Source organism: Vigna angularis, chromosome 5, assembly GCF_016808095.1.
Source record: "Vigna angularis cultivar LongXiaoDou No.4 chromosome 5, ASM1680809v1, whole genome shotgun sequence".
Classification (NCBI taxonomy): domain Eukaryota; kingdom Viridiplantae; phylum Streptophyta; class Magnoliopsida; order Fabales; family Fabaceae; genus Vigna; species Vigna angularis.
In genome coordinates, this window is record NC_068974.1 from 35,733,741 (window position 1) to 35,754,133 (window position 20,393).

Below are 20,393 nucleotides of genomic sequence, written 5' to 3' on the forward strand. Positions count from 1 at the left end.
ATTAACAATTCTAATGGTTGAAACCAGTCACATGAAGTTATGAAATTGAAAATGAGAAGGCAATTACTTTCTGCACCCCATCATTTCTGGAATTTATTTTTCAGAACACAATAAACAATTTTGGAATTTTTTTTCCAGAAGTCAAACTTCCCCTCCTTTCCCGGAAAGTTTTTATGGGGTGGGAGAAGAAATTTGATGGGGGGTGGAGAAAGCAATTGCTGAGCATTTAAAATGTTTCTATGTCAGTACCTAGGATGGCTAAGATAGGAACTGTTAAGAAAAGTCCTCGTATTGAACTGTTTCATGAACACCCTGTGGTATCTTTTATTTGACAGGAGCTGGAAACTCAATTTCAAATCACATGGCCATGGTAGTTACCGTTGCTAGATAAAAAAATGAATGACTTTTAAACTTTTATAACATTGGATGCGGTAGGAATAAACAAAACATCTCTTCATTAAAATCTGAGGATGATTAGAATATAGTACATGTTACAATTATACACTTTCCACGCAGGCGCACATTGCCGATTTGCTTCAATTTCTTCTTAGGCCGCTTTTATAATCTTTTTGCATCACATCTCTGAATATCACACAAACAAACAAATAACTTAATGGAGTTAGGAAGTGATCTTCCACCCTTTCCTCCAAGCAGACGCTTCTTTCAATACTTTAAAAAGAACAAAGAGACAAAATGAACGGAGTATAACAAGGTATCTTAGGAATCATCGGGGTTAGTAATCAAAGGAGGTTGAGTTTCCTCGTTCTGGGCTTGAGTTTCAGTTTGTGTTGGAACTTCCTGCTGTTGCTCCAGCAACCTTCCCATACGCTCTAGTAACTGTAAAGCCTTTCTTTTGCCTCTGTCTGTACCATTTTGAGCCAACTCCAACAGTGGACCCATCACCCCCAGCTCTTGGGCCTGTACCAGATATTGTTGATCTCCAGAACAGAGATGAACTAAAACAGCAGCTGCATTCTCTTTGTTCCTTGGGGAACCATTCCCAATGAACTCTACTAAAACTGGCACTGCCTCTGAAGCTCTAATCGTAGCCTTCCCATCAGGATGGCTAGCCAGTATCGCCAAAATAGCTAATGCTTCATCTACCATTCCCCCACTAGGTTCAGTCAGCAGTCGCATCAGTGTGGGAATAACGCCAGCCCGCACTGCCTTCCCCTTGTTGCCCTGGTAAATGCACAAATTGAAGAGTGCTGTCGCAGCATCTTTCTTACCCCTCTGGGTACCCTCACTCAGCAGTGTCACTAGTGGAGGTATGGCTCCTGAAGATCCAATTGTAACCTTGTTTTCATCTATAACTGAAAGGCTGAAAAGTGTTGCTGCAGCATTTTCCCGCGCTTCCATGCTTCCCTTCTTCAGCACGTGAACTATACCTGGAACTGCCCCTGAAGAGACAATGCTTCCTTTGTTATTTTCATATATGGAAAGATTCAGAAGCGCTGTCACAGCATGTTCTTGAGTGCGGGAGTCAGGCACAGACAAAAGACCAACGAGGAGAGGTATTGCACCAGCTTCAGCAATGGCAACACGGTTATCTGCATTACGCTTTGCAAGAAGGCGGATCTCACCAGCAGCTGATCTCTGGTCTTCAGGACTGCCAGATGTGAGCTTTTGGAGAAGACCGTCGATCTTACTTCGCTCAGCTGGTGAGTAGGCTGATGCTGATTTACTAGGTTGTGAACTGCTGCTGGGTCGTTTTGGTGGCTCTATGCCATTGGCTTCACACCACTGTGCTATGAGACTTCGTAGGACATAGTTGGGTGTGAGAACGGTGCTAGTGAGAGTCTGCTGTGTCTTGGGGCATGTCCCATGCCCTGCTTGCAACCATTTCTCAATACAAGAACGCTCGTAAGTCTGCAAATGAGAACTAGAATGTATGAGTGGGTAATGTTAGATTATAAGTGAAACAACTCAGTAGCAGGGGTAAAATGTCAATAGTGTAAACAGGAATCGGCGTGTGGCAAATGTATTTTATGGATCAAGTAGAAGAGTGTAATCAATAAAAGCTTTCAGTTTCTATACCAAGTTTCCAAATTCAATGAAGATGCTTTTTTAAAAAAAATAAAAAAGCATGAACATATATAAAACAATTGTATCATGTGGCTGCAATTTGTCCAAAGTAATGTATCTCGATAGCCTCAGAATTTTAAAATAACGTAGGGACAATTAATTTTGCTTTTACGTCTTTCTTTCTCATAACATGACCCTCGCATGTTAATGAGCAAAATTAGACGACCCTCATCCATAAATTAATAGATATCTTAATAAAATTGTACTAGAGCACGGTGTCTTTTAGTGGCTTTTTTACATTTAAGCACACACCAAAAAGGATGACCGATGTTCCAGTTTGCCAAGTCAAGCAAGCAAGTATGATAATGGCCAACTACACTATTTGCAACTCAGCTTCCACGGAGCATCATATAGTGCACATACCTGTCCGGTTGAAACAATCACAGGATCCTTCATTAATTCCAGGGAAATGGGACATCGAAAATCATCAGGAATAACAGGGGCCTGATGACTCTTTTCATTTGTACTGACTCCATAGACTTTTGCAAAAATGCCTTTTCCTCCTAAATTATCATCCTTAACTAGATTTTCTGTTTGCACGTAATCCTTTATCTTCTTCAGTAACATTGCTATTTTCTCGATGCGTGCCCCAGGATCCCCACCACTTGATATCACCATCTCATGCAAAGCTAGCGATTCTTGCGTAAGATCAGCTATTCCCATCAGTTGCAATTTTTCAGCCAGTCGACTTAGAACAGATGGATCTGTAGCTGCATCACTGCTGTTGTCGTAGAGGAACAACATATCCTCATACAACCTAACATCTGGTTCGTCAACCCTCCCTTTAGCTCTTCTGAACTGGGCAAGAACCAGCTCAACCTGAAATTATATGGAAAATTAAACATGATTGTGTAAATAGCAAAAGAAATATACATAAAGAAGCTCCACATTGGTGCACTATGCATTCTAATCTCAAAAGCTAATAAGACGAAGGAAGGTTCAATTGATCAAATTTTTCTTCTCAAAAAATGGTATTGTTTGAGTAAGATCACTGTTCCGACTTTAGCAAGAAAGGAGAGTCAAACCGAAAAACTAGTTCTTTAAGTGCAAGAGTCTCAAAGTTTAAGTATCACATCAAGTAGCTTATCCTACTCAATGTGGAACCGCTAACAATCACTGTGTTGCTTACATACAACAGATTATATATATATAACTGAAATATTTATACCTGCTCTTTAACTTCATCTGAGATATCAAGTTTATCATACGAAATACCACCCAACGATTGTTCCAGCCGAGCTGTCACGTCGTTGAATTTATTCATAATGCCATCCCGCTCAAGGACCTGCAAAATAGGAGTGAAGACAACTGAATAAGCATCTAAGCAGCCGAAGTCATTTCAATGGAAGCATGTTTCCATCATGTTTCTTTCTCCAAAAATATCATTCAACCCAAAATTCTAGGAGTTCCAGATTACAAGAGAAACAGGGTTGCCAGAACAACCACAGGTCGCAACAAGCACACAAAGATGCCTTCTATGAAACTGTAAGTGGACTAAGGTCATAATGTAAACACAAAATTAATACAATACTAACAAATATTAGGCAAACATTATTATTTAGAATTTTAGATTTTTAAATAATACTAATATTTTAAATTGCTAATTTTTTTCCGGTTGCGTATAACCAGATTAGTTTGACTACTTCAAAGTCTCACAAACACAGTATATAATAAAATCAGAAGCACGGAAAGTGTTTTTATGATAATTGATCTAAGAATTTTGTACAGTATTAAAATGATACCCTTTGCCTACCACTACATATTAACTTTTTCTGCAAAGCTCTGCACAACAGATATAGGTTAGCCAAATAAAATGGTCCTAATTGTTCGGATCATGTAGTAGAATTACCAAAATGCTGCTACAAACCAAAGTAAAAGTCCGACTTTGAAATCCATGGTAATTTCAATAGAGATTTTAAATTATAGTGTCGTTCATAATCCGTAATAAATATTTGCTTCATAGAAATCAAACATCACCATTCAAATGTGTGGCACACTAGATCAACAAGTACACCCGGCTCAAAAGTGGAATGCCCAAAGTTTGTGCAATCCTATAGCTTTAAATTTCTGTTGTAAGCTAGTAAAGTATCTCAAGCATAAGAAAAAGCATAAAAAGTTATTCAAATTCATATTAAAAGCTTGTTTAACAATCGGAAATGAAAGAAATAGGAACATTTTCGTTGACATCCACAAATAGAAAACCCGTCAGGAAACTAGCACTACAAATTATCGAAGGTCATGAAAAGTGGTAACTAAGCTTAAAAAAAAAACGATCCATCCGCCACAGCGATTTTAGCCGCATTAATCCGTAAATTCCAGCAATAACAAGAATCGCAACGAAACCACGACCATGAATTAAAACCTTTGTTACAGACTTGCAGTTTCAGCAAACAAAAAAAAACGAAGTATACCAACTATGAGCTTTCTTCATTTAATTTCCACATACCATAGAATCAAACGTCCTCAAAGCTCAATTCGCACCGACCAGCTCAATAATGCGATGAAAAAAACATCACATAAAAGAGGCACAGTTAGGGGGAAAATAACAGCTTAAAAAAAATCTACAAAAAAATCACACAAACTCAAAATGAACTCGGTGTAGCGTGAAAATCGCTACTGCCAATACTACTCAATAGAAAGCAGAAACAGAAGAATTATAACACAATATATAGAGCAAGAAACAAACCAAGAAAAGCTTGCTGCCTTCGCTTCCAAATCTGAGAAGTTCCCTGGCGGATTCGAGAGCTTCCTTGAAGGCGAGGACGGCTTTGGAAGTGTCCTCGGGGATCTGGTCTTTCATGTCCCTAATCTCCTCGAACATCGGGATCAACAGCTTCAACCTCCTCGCCAAGTTGCAGTACTGCTTCTTCACCGGAGGCCTGTAATCGGAGATACTCGCTATCTCGTTCACCAACTCAATCACCTTGCTCGCGTTTTCCCCCTCCATGGCCTGTAATCGCAGATCCCGCTCTACGGCGCCGTTTAGTTGAAAACCCTCGCCGATTGCCGGAGATCGAAGTCGCTGCTCATAGTCCCTCGTCAACGACACGAATTTCGCAGACACAGCAGTTTTAAGCGATAGAGAGAAAAACGCGTGATGACGCTCTTCTTCTTATTATGTCTGGCGGCGCGGCTCCAGCTGAGTGAGCTGAATGACCAGGTTTGGGACAGTAGTGGCTCGGGCTCGGCTTAGGGTAGTGCGGCGCCGAACAAAACGTGAGGTTCTGTTACTTCAGTTTAACGATTTACGGTATAATAGTGATTGTAAAATACCAGAATTTAAACAACTACGACACCAGAACAAGTCTTTGATGGCGACGGAGGTTGGTGTGACTGTTTTCTGTCAATTCTAAATTGGGGAGAGAAAGGTAAATATTTGTTTACTTTTAATTCATTGCACACTTAAACTAATAAAATAATAATAAGCTAAATTGTAATTTTTATTTTCTTTTCATTTTAATCTATAATTCTTTTTTTTTTTTAAACAACTTTCATTACCCTCTTCTTTTCTAAATTGTAGAAGATTCATAATTTTGTATCAGATGCGGTCTTTTAGTTTATTTAATTGAACTTTATTAAAAAAATAATCTAATCAATTAAAATATATAAACTAATAATTAGATAAACTTTTTTTGTTTTTTTAAATTAATCAAAAGCAAAAATGCTGTTTAGAAGAGGCATATTTGTATGCTATTAATTAAAAAACAAAATAATAGTAAGAATAATATATTTAGGTAACGTCCTGGGAAATTTTGTTAGTAACATTATTCTGCATATTATATCAGAAATTTCGATACAAATCTACAATTTCATTATATAATTCACATATTTTTTAACATTTATATAACTTATTCATCAAAATCAAGAATCACATTTTAAAGTTGAGAATTTTGATATTTATTGACCAAACACAATTTTCCATGAATTTAATATTTGATAAAAAAAATTATTCAGTTTGGAAGAGTTATATTAAAATTTATACTAATTAGTTGAAAAATAATAGAAAAACTATCAAAAATACAATGATATTGGTATTTTTTTTTAAATAATATATTTTAAAATATTAAAATTAGTGTCAATTATTATATTTTGAAAACATAGTAGATACAGAAAAATCCATAAAGAATCTAAATTTTATGACATTAATAGTTTTACACCAACCTCTAATCATTAAAAAGAAATTCATGTATAAACTACTTACAAAAGAAAGAGAAAAAAGCAGAAAATATAATAATTTATTAAAACATAGATCAAAAGGTAGTTTTTTTTAAACTTAATGTATTGAATAAGTTATGCAGCTCTTGCGACGGCTTTCTGTAAGACAGCTGGCGTGGTGGCTTGATGTAGCGCTTTTGAGTTGCAGCATACCAAGGATGAAGCTGTGATACTCAAACAACTCAGTGTCAATGTCATCCACTAATAGCTTAATTACATGTTATTTGTTAACATAACTACACATTCTTAAACTTGTATTTTACAGTTTTCTTCCAAAACAAAACAAATTTTTTTTTCAGTTTTTTTTCAATTTAACATCTCAAAATATTTAATTTTAAATTTAGCAAAGCACACAAACAACATATTGTCGGTGTAATATTATTTATGTGTATTATATTATATAATTAAATCTATAATATATATATATATATATATATATATATATATATATATAACAAAACAATCATAATGATTCTACAACTACTCTTCAACAAGTACTTTTAAAAATTGTATAGACTCTTGTTTAAAATACAACTATAAAAAGTGAATTAACTATTTAATTAAATATAAAACAGTAATGTTTCTATATAAGAAATCATTAGGGAAGATTAGTAAAGGATATCCATCTTACTAATAAATGTTTTTAAACAATTAATACTAACACCTATAGTAATATTTAATTAATTTTACAATTTTATTATATTTATAAATTTCATATGATAATCACTTAAAATATTATATTAGAATTTTACATTGATTTTTATCATTGCATACATTTATCTTTGTCTTGGTATTTCAATATAATTTATTTAATTTATAAATTTAATACTAATATTATAACTCATCAACTCAGTAGTAGTTTTTGTTATTAACAAAACAATACAATATCTTACATCCAATAAATATTTAATTTCATGTATTATGTTATGAATAACTCACATATATATTGTATGACAAACATTATTTCGATGTTTGGATAATACAACTATGGTAAAAAGATAATTAGTTTAAATTTTCTTCTTCACTTAAATGATAAGACTAGGAATTATGAAAGTTCTTATTAATATCATAATTAGAAACTACCTTGAGTCATTAACTTTTGATCACACGAGAGATAAGGGTCGAATAAGGTAATAATTTTGTTTAGTATCTTTCTAGTTCAAATTTCAAATTACATTTTGAACGAAACTTTTATTACACCAATGGTTCATGTATCAGAAAATATATTAGTACAAAAAACAATTTTTACATAAGTTATCGTAAGGATTCTAATCTATCGAGTATAATAATTGGTGCAATACCAATTTTGTAAATACGAAAAGTTTTATATACCAGTTGTAGACTAAATTGATATAAAAAGTTGAAAATTTTGATTTTTAAATTCATAATGAAGATAGGATACTAGTTAGTCTACAATATCAATATATAGATAGTTGAGATTTTCTTATATCTTCCAAAGCTTCTCTTTGTTCTTTGTCTTCTTCCTTATTTTTTCTTGTACTCTCATGTTCTTCTCTTTTCTCTCCTTTTTTCTCTTGTCTTCATCCTCATTCTCTCTCGTGTTCATTCTCCATACATTTGCATTTGCATTGTCATTATGACTCGCTCGTCAATTGAGTTTGTTCTCCTTGTTTGGGCTTTCTCCATCTTCCTATGCCTCGTATCAGAAGCCAATGTAGCCAAGTCGTGAGTGTTGTCGAATAAATTAAAACCATTATCATGGTCACACTAATTGTGTTTCTAGACTGAGTACTTCCTACCGACCAGATAGGGACGTCCACATTCACACCCAAGGCACTATTATCTTGAACGCATTTTGAATTGTCACCGACCTTACTAGATTTCCAAATCAAAAGCCAATGTATCCATGCTGTGAGTGTTGTCGAAGAAATCATAACCGCTATCGTGACCACGCCAATGTTGTTTCATGATTGAGCGTTTCTCACCATCGACTAGGGGCGCCAACGTTCACACCTAGAGGCACTACTATCCTAGCCACAGTCTGAATCGTTAGCGGCGCTACTAAATCTCCAAATCGAAAGTCAATGTAGCCACGTCATGAGTGTTGTCAAAGAAATCAAAACTATTGTAATGGTCACACACATGTTGTTCCTTGACTGACCGCTTCTTAACACCGACTAAGGTCGTCGACGTTTGCACCCAAAAGCATCGTTATTCTGGTTGTAGTCTCAATCGTCATTGATGCTACTAGATCTCCAACTTTATTTCGTTGGCGAGACTATCCAACGACACTGGTCGTCACACGTCATCACGTTGAGTCAAGAGCATCAACTACCTTCACCATCGTCGTCCCAACGCACTTACTCTTTTTTTCTTTATAACCTTTTTGAAATTAATTGTTAGTTATTGAAGAAACTCAAATGGTTGGACCTTTTGTACCGCTTTAAAGCTATATAGAAAAGAAACTTTCTATATCAGATTTAAAGTTCAATATTTTCTATATCTTTTTGTTTTTATAATAATTTCAAAATTGATATATAATGTATTTTTTAATTAATATAGAATGTTTTTTTCACTGATAATAATATTGTTTTATAACTATTGTACTATCGTTAGAGCATTACTTGAATAACTATAATATTTTTGAGATCAAAATAACTAATAAATTATACAAATAATTTTTAAGTACCATTCAACAAGTCTTATATTCTAAACATCAAATTCAAACCCGTTTTCACAATCTATCACCAATTTCTTTAAAACTAATCATTATTAACATAATTAACATCTAACTAAAATCAAAATAATAAATTTTTTTCTTGTTTTAAATAACTTTAGATCTTAGCAATCCAATATCAACCTCAATTTTAGTAAATCATAGTATAAATAAATAAGGATTTTACAAAACTTTTACAATAAGATTAGTTAATCTGATTCAACTCGTTTATCTAAGAAGTTATTCTTTGAATAATATCAACTTCATAAAAAAAATTGTAGACAATCTTAAAAAACTAAACAAAAAAAATCATTCAACCCACCAACATAAAATTTTTTAACTTATTGAAATTTTAATCCCATTAAATAGAATGGGAAAGAGGGAATGTTTAATCATTATAGAGGTCTCTCTTTTTGGTTAAAAGTTACATATTGGTCCCTTGATTTTCTGTTTATTTCAATTAGGTCTCTAATTTTGAAATTTTGAAACAATGCAGGTCTTATCATTAAATTGAATGAATGACATTAAAAAACAGTGTGGCTAAGTGAACACGTTAATGATGTGGAATCAAATCAATCAGATCCTACCACGTCATCAATTTCAACCTCAAACCAGAAACCCTAGGCTGTTGAAAGTCCCACATCGACTAGAGATAAGGTCATTTCTTAGTTTATAAGTGGGTGCAAACCTCACCCTACAAACCGGTTTTGTGGGTTGAGTTAGGCTTAAAGTCCACTTCTAACATAGTATCAGAGCCATGGTTTAGAGCCTATCCAGGTGAGTTCTAAGTGGGCATTCTTTTATCAGACCACCCAATTTCTACTATCACGCACGAGATGTCTATACCTCGACATGAAGGGGTGTGTTGGAAGTCCCACATCAACTAGAGATAAGACCAATTCTTAGTTTATAAGTGGGTGCAAACCTCACCCTACAAGCCGGTTTTGTGGGATTGAGTTAGGCTTAAAGTCCATTTCTAACGTAGGCACCAAATCATCATGATGCTGCCATCGAGCCATGTCGTTAACCACCATTGACCTCCATAACTGTTCAACCTACATCCTGAGTCCCAAACCGTAAATCCACCTCACGCCTCCATCCCTCACGTAATGAACCACCACATGTAATAATCACCATTAGAAGACCATGATGCAGAGACCACCATGAGCAGTTGTGTCTCCTCCATTACACAACCCATTTATGTCACCACCATAGAGTCACGAGCAACTTGCAAGAACGAGCAACCAAACTCCATTGTACACCGCGAGCCCTAATTTGAAGATCCACTACAAAACCTCACCTCTATTAACCTCACTCTCGTAAGTGTCAAACCACCACAAAGATATGAGAAACGACGCTGGAATCCAGCTTACAAATGCACAAGCCTTTTATCGCGAATACCAGAAACATTCAGTCACATGATATGAGCCAACCATTGTAATAAGGACAGAACCACTAGGACGAGCATGCGCGCCTTCGGCGATAATGACTCCCAACACTATGAGCGCCTCTAACTGTCGCGAGCCACAAGGTTTTCCATGTTGTCGCGAAAGATGAAGCAGTGTACTTGAGGTTGTTTGTTTCATCATTGCAAAACAAAAACAAAGAAATTGGTGATTTCATATTTTAGGGTTTGCACAGAAATTGGGATTTTCCAATTGTTTGACCTTGTTCGAAAGTCACCTAACACATCAAAAGACTTAGTATATCAATGATGGTTTATGCAGAGATTCAATAGTAACTCGCGAGAAAGATGAAAATCAAATATTCAATGTATTTTTCTCAATTTTTTTTGTTTATTAACAACAATGGTTGCAATCAATCTTTCAAATTACCGATCGAATTGAGATAAAAAAATTTTAAATGTTTGATACATAACTTCTAAAAAAGCGAAACCTTTTAAATGATTAAATAAAAAAAGTTTTAAAGAAAAAAAAATTAAACTTACATATAAGAAATTTTTTATAATGCTAAAAAAACAGAAACATTTAAATAATATAATTTTTAAAAGTTAATAAACTCGAAACTAAATGATTAAATAGTTAAAAAAACGGTTTCTTACATCTTCCATTTTTTAAAAAGATTTTTAAGTTTTTCTTTCACCACTTTTTTTATCTCTTTTTCCCCTGTAGTCATGGATGGTAGATCATCTCCGTATTGCAACTTTTTTATGAAAGATTTAATAGCCCACCCTTTTAAAAGAGAGAATGTCAAGATCTACTTTGAAAGAGTCCATCCATAACGTGATTAATATTAAACAGAATAAAATAACATATTGCGTACTTTACGAATTTGTAAAACTGTTACTTTGTCAAATCGCATAAAAGTCAAAAAGGAAAAAAGAAAAAGAAAACCACGCCGAAGTACATAAAATATTTCAATGAGTTTAATATTAAATTCAAAACACATCATAAGTCATAAAGAATAGTTTTTAACTAGTAGGCTTGTGAATGAACAGGTACAAAATCATGATCTGACCTAGGAAAATGCCTTTCAATACATGCTACTTTTTTCAGAATATTTTTATTATTTAATAAGTAAACCATCATCTTTAATTAAAACTTGAATTTCTTGGTCAGTTTATCTAATTAAACTTTGTAATAATTTTTTTCTTCTAAACATAAATTTTTTATATTATATTTTTCAATTGGGTAATTTTTTTTATTTTTTAATTGGATGACATGATTATTATATAATTGTATTAATATAAGATGTTGTAGTTAATATAAAATATCATTAAGATTTTTCATCATGCAAACATCTAAAATAAAATTATTTATTGTTTTACATTAATATAATATCATTTAATATTAAAAAGATGCCATTGACTATAAAGACAAATAAATAAAATAGTGAAACAAAATAAAAATTGTACGAAATAATTGATTTAAAATATAAAATGTTTAAATAATAAAAAATAAATATTATAAAATTAACAACAAATGATTAAATTTTATTAAAATATTTAAATTTAATTGTTTTCCTCATTTATTCAAAGAATGGATTTTAGTGTTTAAGGTAATTTCTAAAATTAGTTTCTTAATTAAAAGATGTGTTTCTTGCTGTCACACGTCTTTATGCGAAATGTTTTAGATGAGAAATGAATAATTAATTCGAGGTAGCATATGGGGAAGGAATTTGGTAGGCAGCCAAAGTTTGTGGGGTCCAGTAGGATGATTGAGTTGAATCAAAGCCCAAAAGTCAAAGTAGTTAGTTGGATCAACGGTGGCAAATACCGCTGGATGTGGTGGCTACTTTTCATCATGTAGTGATTCGATTTCATTCCATGTGCTACTCAAAGTCATATTTAAATTTTGAATTAAATATATATTTTAGTTTTTAAATTTATATATTAGAATTCGTTTTTTTTTTACTTTTTAATATATTTCGATTTTTAAAGTCTAAAAATAAATAAATATAACTATTTTAATTTAATTATGTCAAATTTTAACTTTTTCATGTGTTAAATATGTTTTATATTAAAGTTTGAGTTGTTTATCCTATGTGTTAACTTATATTAATTTGAAATATTATTTAATAAATTTTTAAAAAATCAATATTATTTTATTTAAAAATTATATTTATTTACGGTTAAAGTTTAAAATTAAAATGTATAGGTATGAATAAATTTTTAATTTTATATTTAAATTTATGAATTAAAAATATATTTAACTCTTAATCTATTTAATTTTAATATTTAATTAAAATAGACTTTATCAGTATATGTTTCGTTACCTTGGCACATTTTTTTTTCATTTTTTTACTTTTCGTAAATTTAGATTGTGAATTTTGCAATAAAAAAAGTTACTAAATATCAAATCTAAGCATAAAATTAGAATTCCAACGCTTGTTTTTGGAAACCAAAGGGCTATTTTATAAAAATCAATTTAAAAAAAAAATATTTTTTTTCTTTTTAAGTTTTTAAAACGAATTATGAAGGATTTAACTTCTTACTTTTGAATGTGACAATGCTTATTTCCGTAAAAAATAAATAAAAAGTAGTACTGAATACAAATAAATGAAAAAAAGTTTGGTAAAATAATGTGGGGTCCACTGGACTTAAGAAGGGATGAAACTGAGAAGTACTAAAGTACAATATACCTAATAATGCCAAATACACTTTTAAGGGTCTCTCACTCTTTTAAACACAATAAATAAATCATTTTTCTTTTTAATAATTGTAAGGAAAGAGGAAGTGATCAAATCTAACAACTTATTGTACCAAGCTTTCAAACTGGCTGCTCTAATATATATATATATATATATATATATATATATATATATATATATATATATATATATATATATATATATATATATATATATATATATATAAAAGTTGATTTTGTAACAGTTGCATTTGAAGTTATCACGAGATAAATAAGGTTTTCAAGAGCTTACACAATTTAATTAAATAATTAATAATATCATAGCTCGATTTTACTTTTTATAGTTGACATACTATTCATTACATAAGCAAATAGCTGTTATTAATTACGTATTACTGGATGTCTGAATTATATAAATATTTATAAACACAATTGACATCATAATTTAGTATCACTTAAATTAGTAATTGATTTGATAAAAGAATAATAAAGAGTATTAAAAGTGCTTTAATGCGTATCCATAGGTAACATTTAAATTTCATAAGCACTTCCGTTAGTAACTGTATACGAACATATTTTCCACTTAAACTATAACTCGGTATTGTCTTTATTTTGTTGACATTTTAAAAATTTAATGAAAAAAAATGTTAAAATATGATTTTCAACACTTTTTTTAATATTGGCCTTAATATTTCATTTAATGTTGTTATCATACACAGTTTTTTATATTGTATATAGATACTTTTTAAACTCTAATCTAAATTTTATGTTATGTGAATTCAATGTTAATAGAGTCGTAATTATCTTATTTATAATTTAATATTAGATTTAAACATTTTATCATATTTAATAAAAATAAATATATTTATAACATACTATATTCATATCACATTACAACCTTGTCTATTTTTATTTATATTTGTTTTATCTCGTTTCAATTAGTAATAATATCCTTTATTCATCATTTATCACATATAATAACATTCAATTCAATTATTTATTACAAATAATAATAAAATTATTGAATAAAAACATATTTTTTAAAAATTTAAAAGCACTGCCTTGCTTAAACACTCAACAAAAAAAACATTTTTCACTCATGAAAAACATTATTATTTAATAAGAATCGCTCAAAAAAAAATTTTAGATAAGTTGTTCATCGAATTTAATTCGTTTAGTGACCAATTTTCTTAAATCTTCAATTAAATGAATTTAGTCTAACGATAGTTTTGCTTGTTTAACAACTCTACATAATTCACAAACTGAACAAAATATGTTTGGGTTTTAATTGGTTCAAACTATAACTTTTCTTTATTTTATTTAAAATATTTTTGTTATAAAATAACAATAAGTTTTAATCTGATTCAATTGAAATATTCTAACTTTTTTACCATTAAAATATATAACTTATCACAAAGCATTCATTTAAAGATTTCATACAATTTGAATATATTTTAAAAAAAATATATGCACAACATCAAATATTGTAATTATGTCACCTTTATATTCAAATAATATACTATAAGGTTTATTAAAAATAAAAAATAATTAATTTCTCTTACTTATTAATGCTAGTTTGACCAAGTTTAAGTTTCAAACTTAACCACTTTATTAAAAATACTAAATTTATACACATAAAACTTTGATTAATGATCTAAAGATACATTTATAATAATATACTAACATAGATTAATTTTTTTTAAGAGCAACACAAAAGACTAATTCTCTTTGATAAAAAAATATCAGTGTCACGATTTTCAATTACCCAGATACTTAAAAAAAAAAAAACTAAGTGATCCCCCTAGTACCATGATATTGTAGTGTGGTCCCACCTGATGGGCTTTGTGCATGTGAAGGCCATAAGGAGTTACGAGTTTATTGTAACGAGTGCCATTTTTTATTTATTTAACTGTTGTATTTAAAAATTTAAGATAATGTTAATTATTATTATTTATTCATATTCTTATTGTTATTTAATTTTTTATAATATTCCTATATATTGCAACTAAAATTAATTTTTTTATAAATATAAACTTAATTCAACCTAATTCGGTTGATTTGACTTTTTTTTTCATATAAAAATTAAAAAAAGAATCTTTCTATTTCATCTTTTTTATGAAAAAAAGTGCTTAATGTTTGAATAATTCAAAAAATAAAATTCCTAAAAACAATTTAAAACTTACGGGATACTTTATTTTTTAATTAATTTTTTGCTTAAGTGTTAATTAATGTCTTTTAGGTTGAATTTTAAATTCCAACTGATTAAAAATAGTCAGACTGAAAATTTGCAACTAAAATTGATCTGATTCAGCTTAATTACCATCGGGTCGAATCAAGTGATTGAGTTAAATGTTTGAAAATGAAAATTTAGCAAAACGAAATTTAAAAATAGGAGAAAGACACTAAACAATGAAGAATTGAAAAAAAATATTGTATCTATTTTTTTTATTTATGTCATTCATCTCTCTCTCTCTCTCTCTCTCTCTCTCTCTCTCTCTCTATATATATATATATATATATATATATATATATATATATATATATATATATATATATATATATATATATATATATATATATATATATATATATATATATATATATATATCTTTTTATATGATCAAACAAGTTACAAAATTATGTTGAAAGAAAACTGTTCATACTGTATGTGATTATAAGATGCTTGAAATTGTCATTCATTTTTTTAAATATCAGCATTAATACCATATTTAAAAATATATATATATTTAGAAAGCTATCTTATTTCTATTATCTTTTTACCCTTTTTTAATTTTCTTTTCCAAACCCAACATTTCATAAATATATTAAAGTGAGCACGTGGCTATATATTTCAAGCTCGTGGATATTTTAAATGTTTCACATTTAATTTTGGGTCTCGGTTATCATTATGTTAATACAAGGGATTAGGATGTTTTCCCAAATACAAAAATCTCTTCTCGGTTCAGGATTAAATCTTGATTAGGAGTATATTTAAGAGAAAAAAATAATCTATTATTCATATAAGCATTTTCGTTTTAGACTTTCATCCAGATTCAGTACCGCCCTTTAATTTTTGTATCGTGGGCTTGCGTATTGGGCTAGTTATGGACCCCATAAGGCCCATACTTAAACACATGCAAGAAATTAATAAAAGTGATTTGGTTAAAGAGGTTGTTGCTACTTCCTTTCGTGCGCAAAAAAAAAAAAATAAACACTTCTCCCTTCTTTTCAAATTTGATTTTGGTAGCCTGTTTTTGGCACAACTAAACTAAGAACGGTATAGAAAAGTTTTTTTTTCTTCTGAAAAATAAAGTGAATTTTGCTTTAGTTATTTGATTTACTCAAAATTGTGGTCCTTGACGGGAGCGTGTATAATTGACTAATCAAAGTCTCATTGTTGACGATAATTGGTTTCGATTCAAGAGTATTTGTTACTTCAAGCAATGTGTTTGTTGTTATAACGTGAAATCTCAGTTCAAATGACTTATTATAATCATTCTTAGCAATATAATGGAAACAGATTTGGCAAAAAGCATTGAGTCAACGTGCTCCAGGGTTTTACAGCGAGTATAAGAAGGTAAAAAAAGAAACTAGAATGGTTGTAGATGAAATGGAAAGATTTACCATGATGAAGGAAAGAAGGTTACTGTTTTGAATATGAGATGATAAGCATGGAATGGGAGTTGCAGTAAAAGTAAAAATGGGGAGTGCGTGAGTAACAGAGTGGGTTTTGAGACTCGAAGTTCAAGGTGGTGTTTTTGGCGTGTTTACTGTTGAATAATGATAAAGGAAGAGTTAGATTAGATTGAAAAACGTTGGTGAGATGACTTATTAACGAGTTTGTAAGAGTGCGTTTGAAGTTTGAACGTGAAGCGTTGGATTGGAGTAACAAAAGGTGGATATTGGTTACAGAGTTTGGAGATGCTGGAGCCTACCCTTTTGCGGGAATCTGTCTGATGGCACAGCCAAGTCAGTCTCAGTAACTGCTCATCACTGACACACTTAGCTACCCTTCTCTATCTCTTTCTCTTTCATTGTTTCGCTACCTAGCCATTTTGCAAACTCCAACTCAATAAATGTGGAAAGAAAGGTAGAATTGAAAACGTGGAGGAATCAATCAAGGTGGCGCAGTCAGGGAAGGGAGAAGAGGTGAGGTGAGGTGGTAGAGAGAAAGTGATGGGTCAGGGGCTGAGTTGCAGAGGGAGCCATGAGCATGGCCTATTCCGTGCTGTGCAGCATGGGGACCTAGACACTGTAGCAGCTTTGTTGCACACGCACCCTTCTCTCATGAACCACACCACTGTCTATGATCACCACTCCCCTCTTCATATTGCCGCTGCTAATGGCCAGATCCAGGTACCCCTTTCTCCTTTTTCCATTTCTTCACACGCAATTTCCCAATTGGGTATTCGCTTTCATTCCTTCCCCTCCCCTCACCCAAAATACATCTCTCTCTCTCTCTGATGTTCTTTTCTTTTTTTCTGCTTTTCTGCCAATTGCTGCAGGTTTTATCATGGCTTTTGGATGGATCTGTGAATCCGGATGCGTTGAATCGCCAAAAGCAGGTAACTTGACTTCAATTGAATGTGGGTTGCTTCTTTTTTTTTTTTATAAAAAAAATTCTTGGTTGCGTTTGAAAAATGTTGCTTTGCTAATGTTCATTGCGTTTTGAACGATTCAGACACCGCTAATGTTGGCTGCAATGCACGGGAAGATCGCCTGTGTGGAAAAGCTCCTCGAAGCCGGTGCTAATGTATGGGAAGTTTGAAATTTGAAAATTTCCTGTGATGCTTGCTTTTTCCAATAAAATCCCGAGTACTTGTTCTTTCACTAGAATGGATATGTTTTCTTAAAAACAAGTTTAAAAATTACAGGTGTTAATGTTTGATGCGTGCTATGGAAGGACCTGTTTGCACTATGCAGCTTACTATGGCCATTCTTCTTGCCTTAAGGCAATTCTCTCTGCTGCTCAATCTAGTCCCGTGGCTGCTTCTTGGTTGGTCCTTTTCTCTGTTTTAGCACACCCCCTGATTGATTAATTGATTCGTGTTGGTTTTTACAAATTTAAAGAAGAAGATAATAGAATTGATTGCAGGGGGTTTGCTCGGTTTGTGAATATTAGAGATGGAAGGGGTGCAACACCATTACACTTGGCAGCCCGTCAAAGACGGCCTGAATGTGTACATATTCTATTGTACAGTGGAGCTCTTGTTTCTGCTTCAACAGGAAGATATGGGTAAGTGGTGATTGTGACAGGCTTCAATTTGATGTGTTAATTATTCATTTTGTTTTGTGGAATAATAAATTGCTATCTGCAGCTGTCCTGGGAGCACTCCTCTTCATCTTGCAGCCAAAGGGGGGTCCTTGGATTGCATCAGGGAACTGTTGGCATGGGGTGCTGATCGCCTTCAACGTGATGCTTCTGGGTACACTCGAGTTTTAATTACTGCAATACAAACAAATTGATTCATCTTTCTCTTCATTTGACACTTGTTTTGGTGGGCCCTCGTTTTGTATGAATCCAATTTATTGTTTGGGTTTCCTTTGGATAACCATCCACCAATAACATAACACCAAAAGTAATTATCATAAAAGTCAACTATTCCTAACGATATGGCATCTTGGACTGGTTGATGGTGGAAAAACCTTTACTAAGTAACTATGTGTTTAATTGAGTTCTTCTCGTTATGCCTATGGTCTTGGGGAACATTTCGGTTTAGGGAACTACTTACCTCATTTAGCAATGAGTTCTTGATAAAAATTTAACTAGTTGTATTTTGCAGTATCCTTTTAATTTCTGAATTTGCCTTAACACTTTATGTTGTGTTTAAGCAGGCGTATACCTTATGTAGTTGCTCTTAAGCACAGACACAACGCATGTGCAGCACTGCTGAATCTTTCGTCTGCTGAGCCTCTTGTATGGCCATCATCATTGAAGGTGATCAGTGAGCTTAATCCAGACGCCAAAGAGCTATTAGAGCAGGCCCTGATGAACGCAAACAGGGAAAGGGAGAAAAACATATTGAAAGGGAGTGATTACTCTCTTCCATCTCCAGCACACTCTGATGGGATAGATGACAGCATTTCTGAGGTAATTAGACACCCTTTGAATTCACGCTAACTTTTTGGAGTTTGCTGTTATTTTTTTACATGTGTAAATTGGATTAAATTAGGGAAACATAAGGACAGAAGTCTAATTATTTTGATATTTTTGTTTTGTAAAAAGTAGCTGCCTTCTAAATGAATTTTGATAATTCAGGTTAGTGAGACGGAGTTATGTTGCATCTGCTTTGAGCAAGTGTGCACAATTGAGGTGCAAGACTGTGCTCACCAGATGTGTGCACAATGCACACTAGCCCTGTGTTGTCACAACAAGCCTAACCCATCTACTTCTCGTATTGTCCCACCAGTTTGTCCATTCTGCAGAAGCAGCATAGCAAGATTGGTGGTTGTGAAAAAAGAAAGCTCTCATGACATCGATCAAGATGGTGTTGACATTACTTGTTCCAAGCCTAGCAAGTCAAGGAAAACCCGAAACATGAACGAGGGTGGCAGCAGCAGCATCAAGGGACTATCAAGTGTGAACTCATTTGGAAAGATGGGTGGCCGCAGCTCCGGAAAAATTGCTGCTGAAAATGAGTGGGAAGATGATAAACAACAGTGATACGATGCTGTTCTTGGTATGGTGCTTGTGCTTATCCAAAAATAGTTATTATCGGATATGGTAACAAGTTGCTTGACCAGCAAGGCAAAATAAAAAAAATATGAATAGTAAAGGAGAAATGTTGATTTTATTATCGGAAACTAAGCAAAGTGAGTGAGACTGATGTTCAGTGTGGTTGGAGAAAGAAGGAGGTGCATGTCATGTTGTAAATTGGAATATTATCATTATTGTTACTTGAGAAAGAAGAAGCATCGCCAGCATCGATGGTTTTGGGCGTCGTGATTGAAGTGAGAAATTCTTTTTCTCAAAAATAGGAGTCTAAGATCATATGAAAATGTAATGTGTATTTGCTTCTGATTTGTTTCTTTATACCGAAATTGGCAATAAAATAGAGAAGGCAAGTGTCTGGACTTGGTGTTAATTGGTTGGCATGTGATTATGTCTGCGGAACCTGAATAATTTTATTGTGCACTCACTGCACAAGAGGAACCTTACAATTAATATAACACAATCCGGACAAGTTCATGTGTCAGGATCACTTGCACCTCATTGGCCTTTACACAACAAGTTGAGGGGCAGAATTAGCATCATTGGTGCAATAACTCTGAATACTGATTACCATCAACAACTGTATTGTTCTAAT

At 32.3% G+C, this 20,393-nt stretch overlaps 2 protein-coding genes across 3 annotated transcripts; one reads left to right on the forward strand and one right to left on the reverse strand.

The window, feature by feature from the left end:
* Nucleotides 1-438: 438 nt before the first annotated feature.
* On the reverse strand, nt 439-5,251 carry LOC108319633 (U-box domain-containing protein 13). 2 transcript variants are annotated; one of them, XM_052878580.1, is made up of 5 exons: nt 4,772-4,905; nt 4,532-4,573; nt 3,254-3,370; nt 2,449-2,904; nt 439-1,869 (listed from the first exon to the last, which is right to left on the reverse strand). In XM_052878580.1, exons 2-5 carry the CDS (start codon nt 4,532-4,534, stop codon nt 718-720), a joined length of 1,728 nt encoding a protein of 575 aa, XP_052734540.1. In that variant the 5' UTR covers nt 4,535-4,573; nt 4,772-4,905; the 3' UTR covers nt 439-717. The 2 variants fall into 2 exon arrangements, with proteins under 2 accessions (XP_052734540.1, XP_017406318.1); XM_017550829.2 differs by lacking the exon at nt 4,532-4,573 and having other exon boundaries at nt 4,772-5,251.
* An 11,470-nt stretch (nt 5,252-16,721) lies between these two features.
* On the forward strand, nt 16,722-20,171 carry LOC108319566 (putative E3 ubiquitin-protein ligase XBAT31). The gene is made up of 8 exons (XM_017550729.2): nt 16,722-17,442; nt 17,592-17,651; nt 17,768-17,839; nt 17,961-18,082; nt 18,182-18,322; nt 18,405-18,512; nt 18,922-19,177; nt 19,346-20,171. Exons 1-8 carry the CDS (start codon nt 17,263-17,265, stop codon nt 19,748-19,750), a joined length of 1,344 nt encoding a protein of 447 aa, XP_017406218.1. The 5' UTR covers nt 16,722-17,262; the 3' UTR covers nt 19,751-20,171.
* The last annotated feature ends 222 nt before the right edge of the window (nt 20,172-20,393 follow it).

Excerpts from the sequence above, each read along its gene's own strand:
- LOC108319633 (XM_017550829.2), bottom strand. The coding sequence starts at position 5,032 with ATGGAGGGGGAAAACGCGAGCAAGGTGATTGAGTTGGTGAACGAGATA. Across the intron at positions 3,371-4,771 it reads AAGGCAGCAAGCTTTTCTTG|GTCCTTGAGCGGGATGGCAT; the intron begins GTTTGTTTCTTG and ends CCTATTTTGCAG. Across the intron at positions 2,905-3,253 it reads CAGATGAAGTTAAAGAGCAG|GTTGAGCTGGTTCTTGCCCA; the intron begins GTATAAATATTT and ends ATATAATTTCAG.
- LOC108319566 (XM_017550729.2), top strand. The coding sequence starts at position 17,263 with ATGGGTCAGGGGCTGAGTTGCAGAGGGAGCCATGAGCATGGCCTATTC. Across the intron at positions 18,083-18,181 it reads AGTCCCGTGGCTGCTTCTTG|GGGGTTTGCTCGGTTTGTGA; the intron begins GTTGGTCCTTTT and ends AATTGATTGCAG. Across the intron at positions 18,323-18,404 it reads GCTTCAACAGGAAGATATGG|CTGTCCTGGGAGCACTCCTC; the intron begins GTAAGTGGTGAT and ends TGCTATCTGCAG.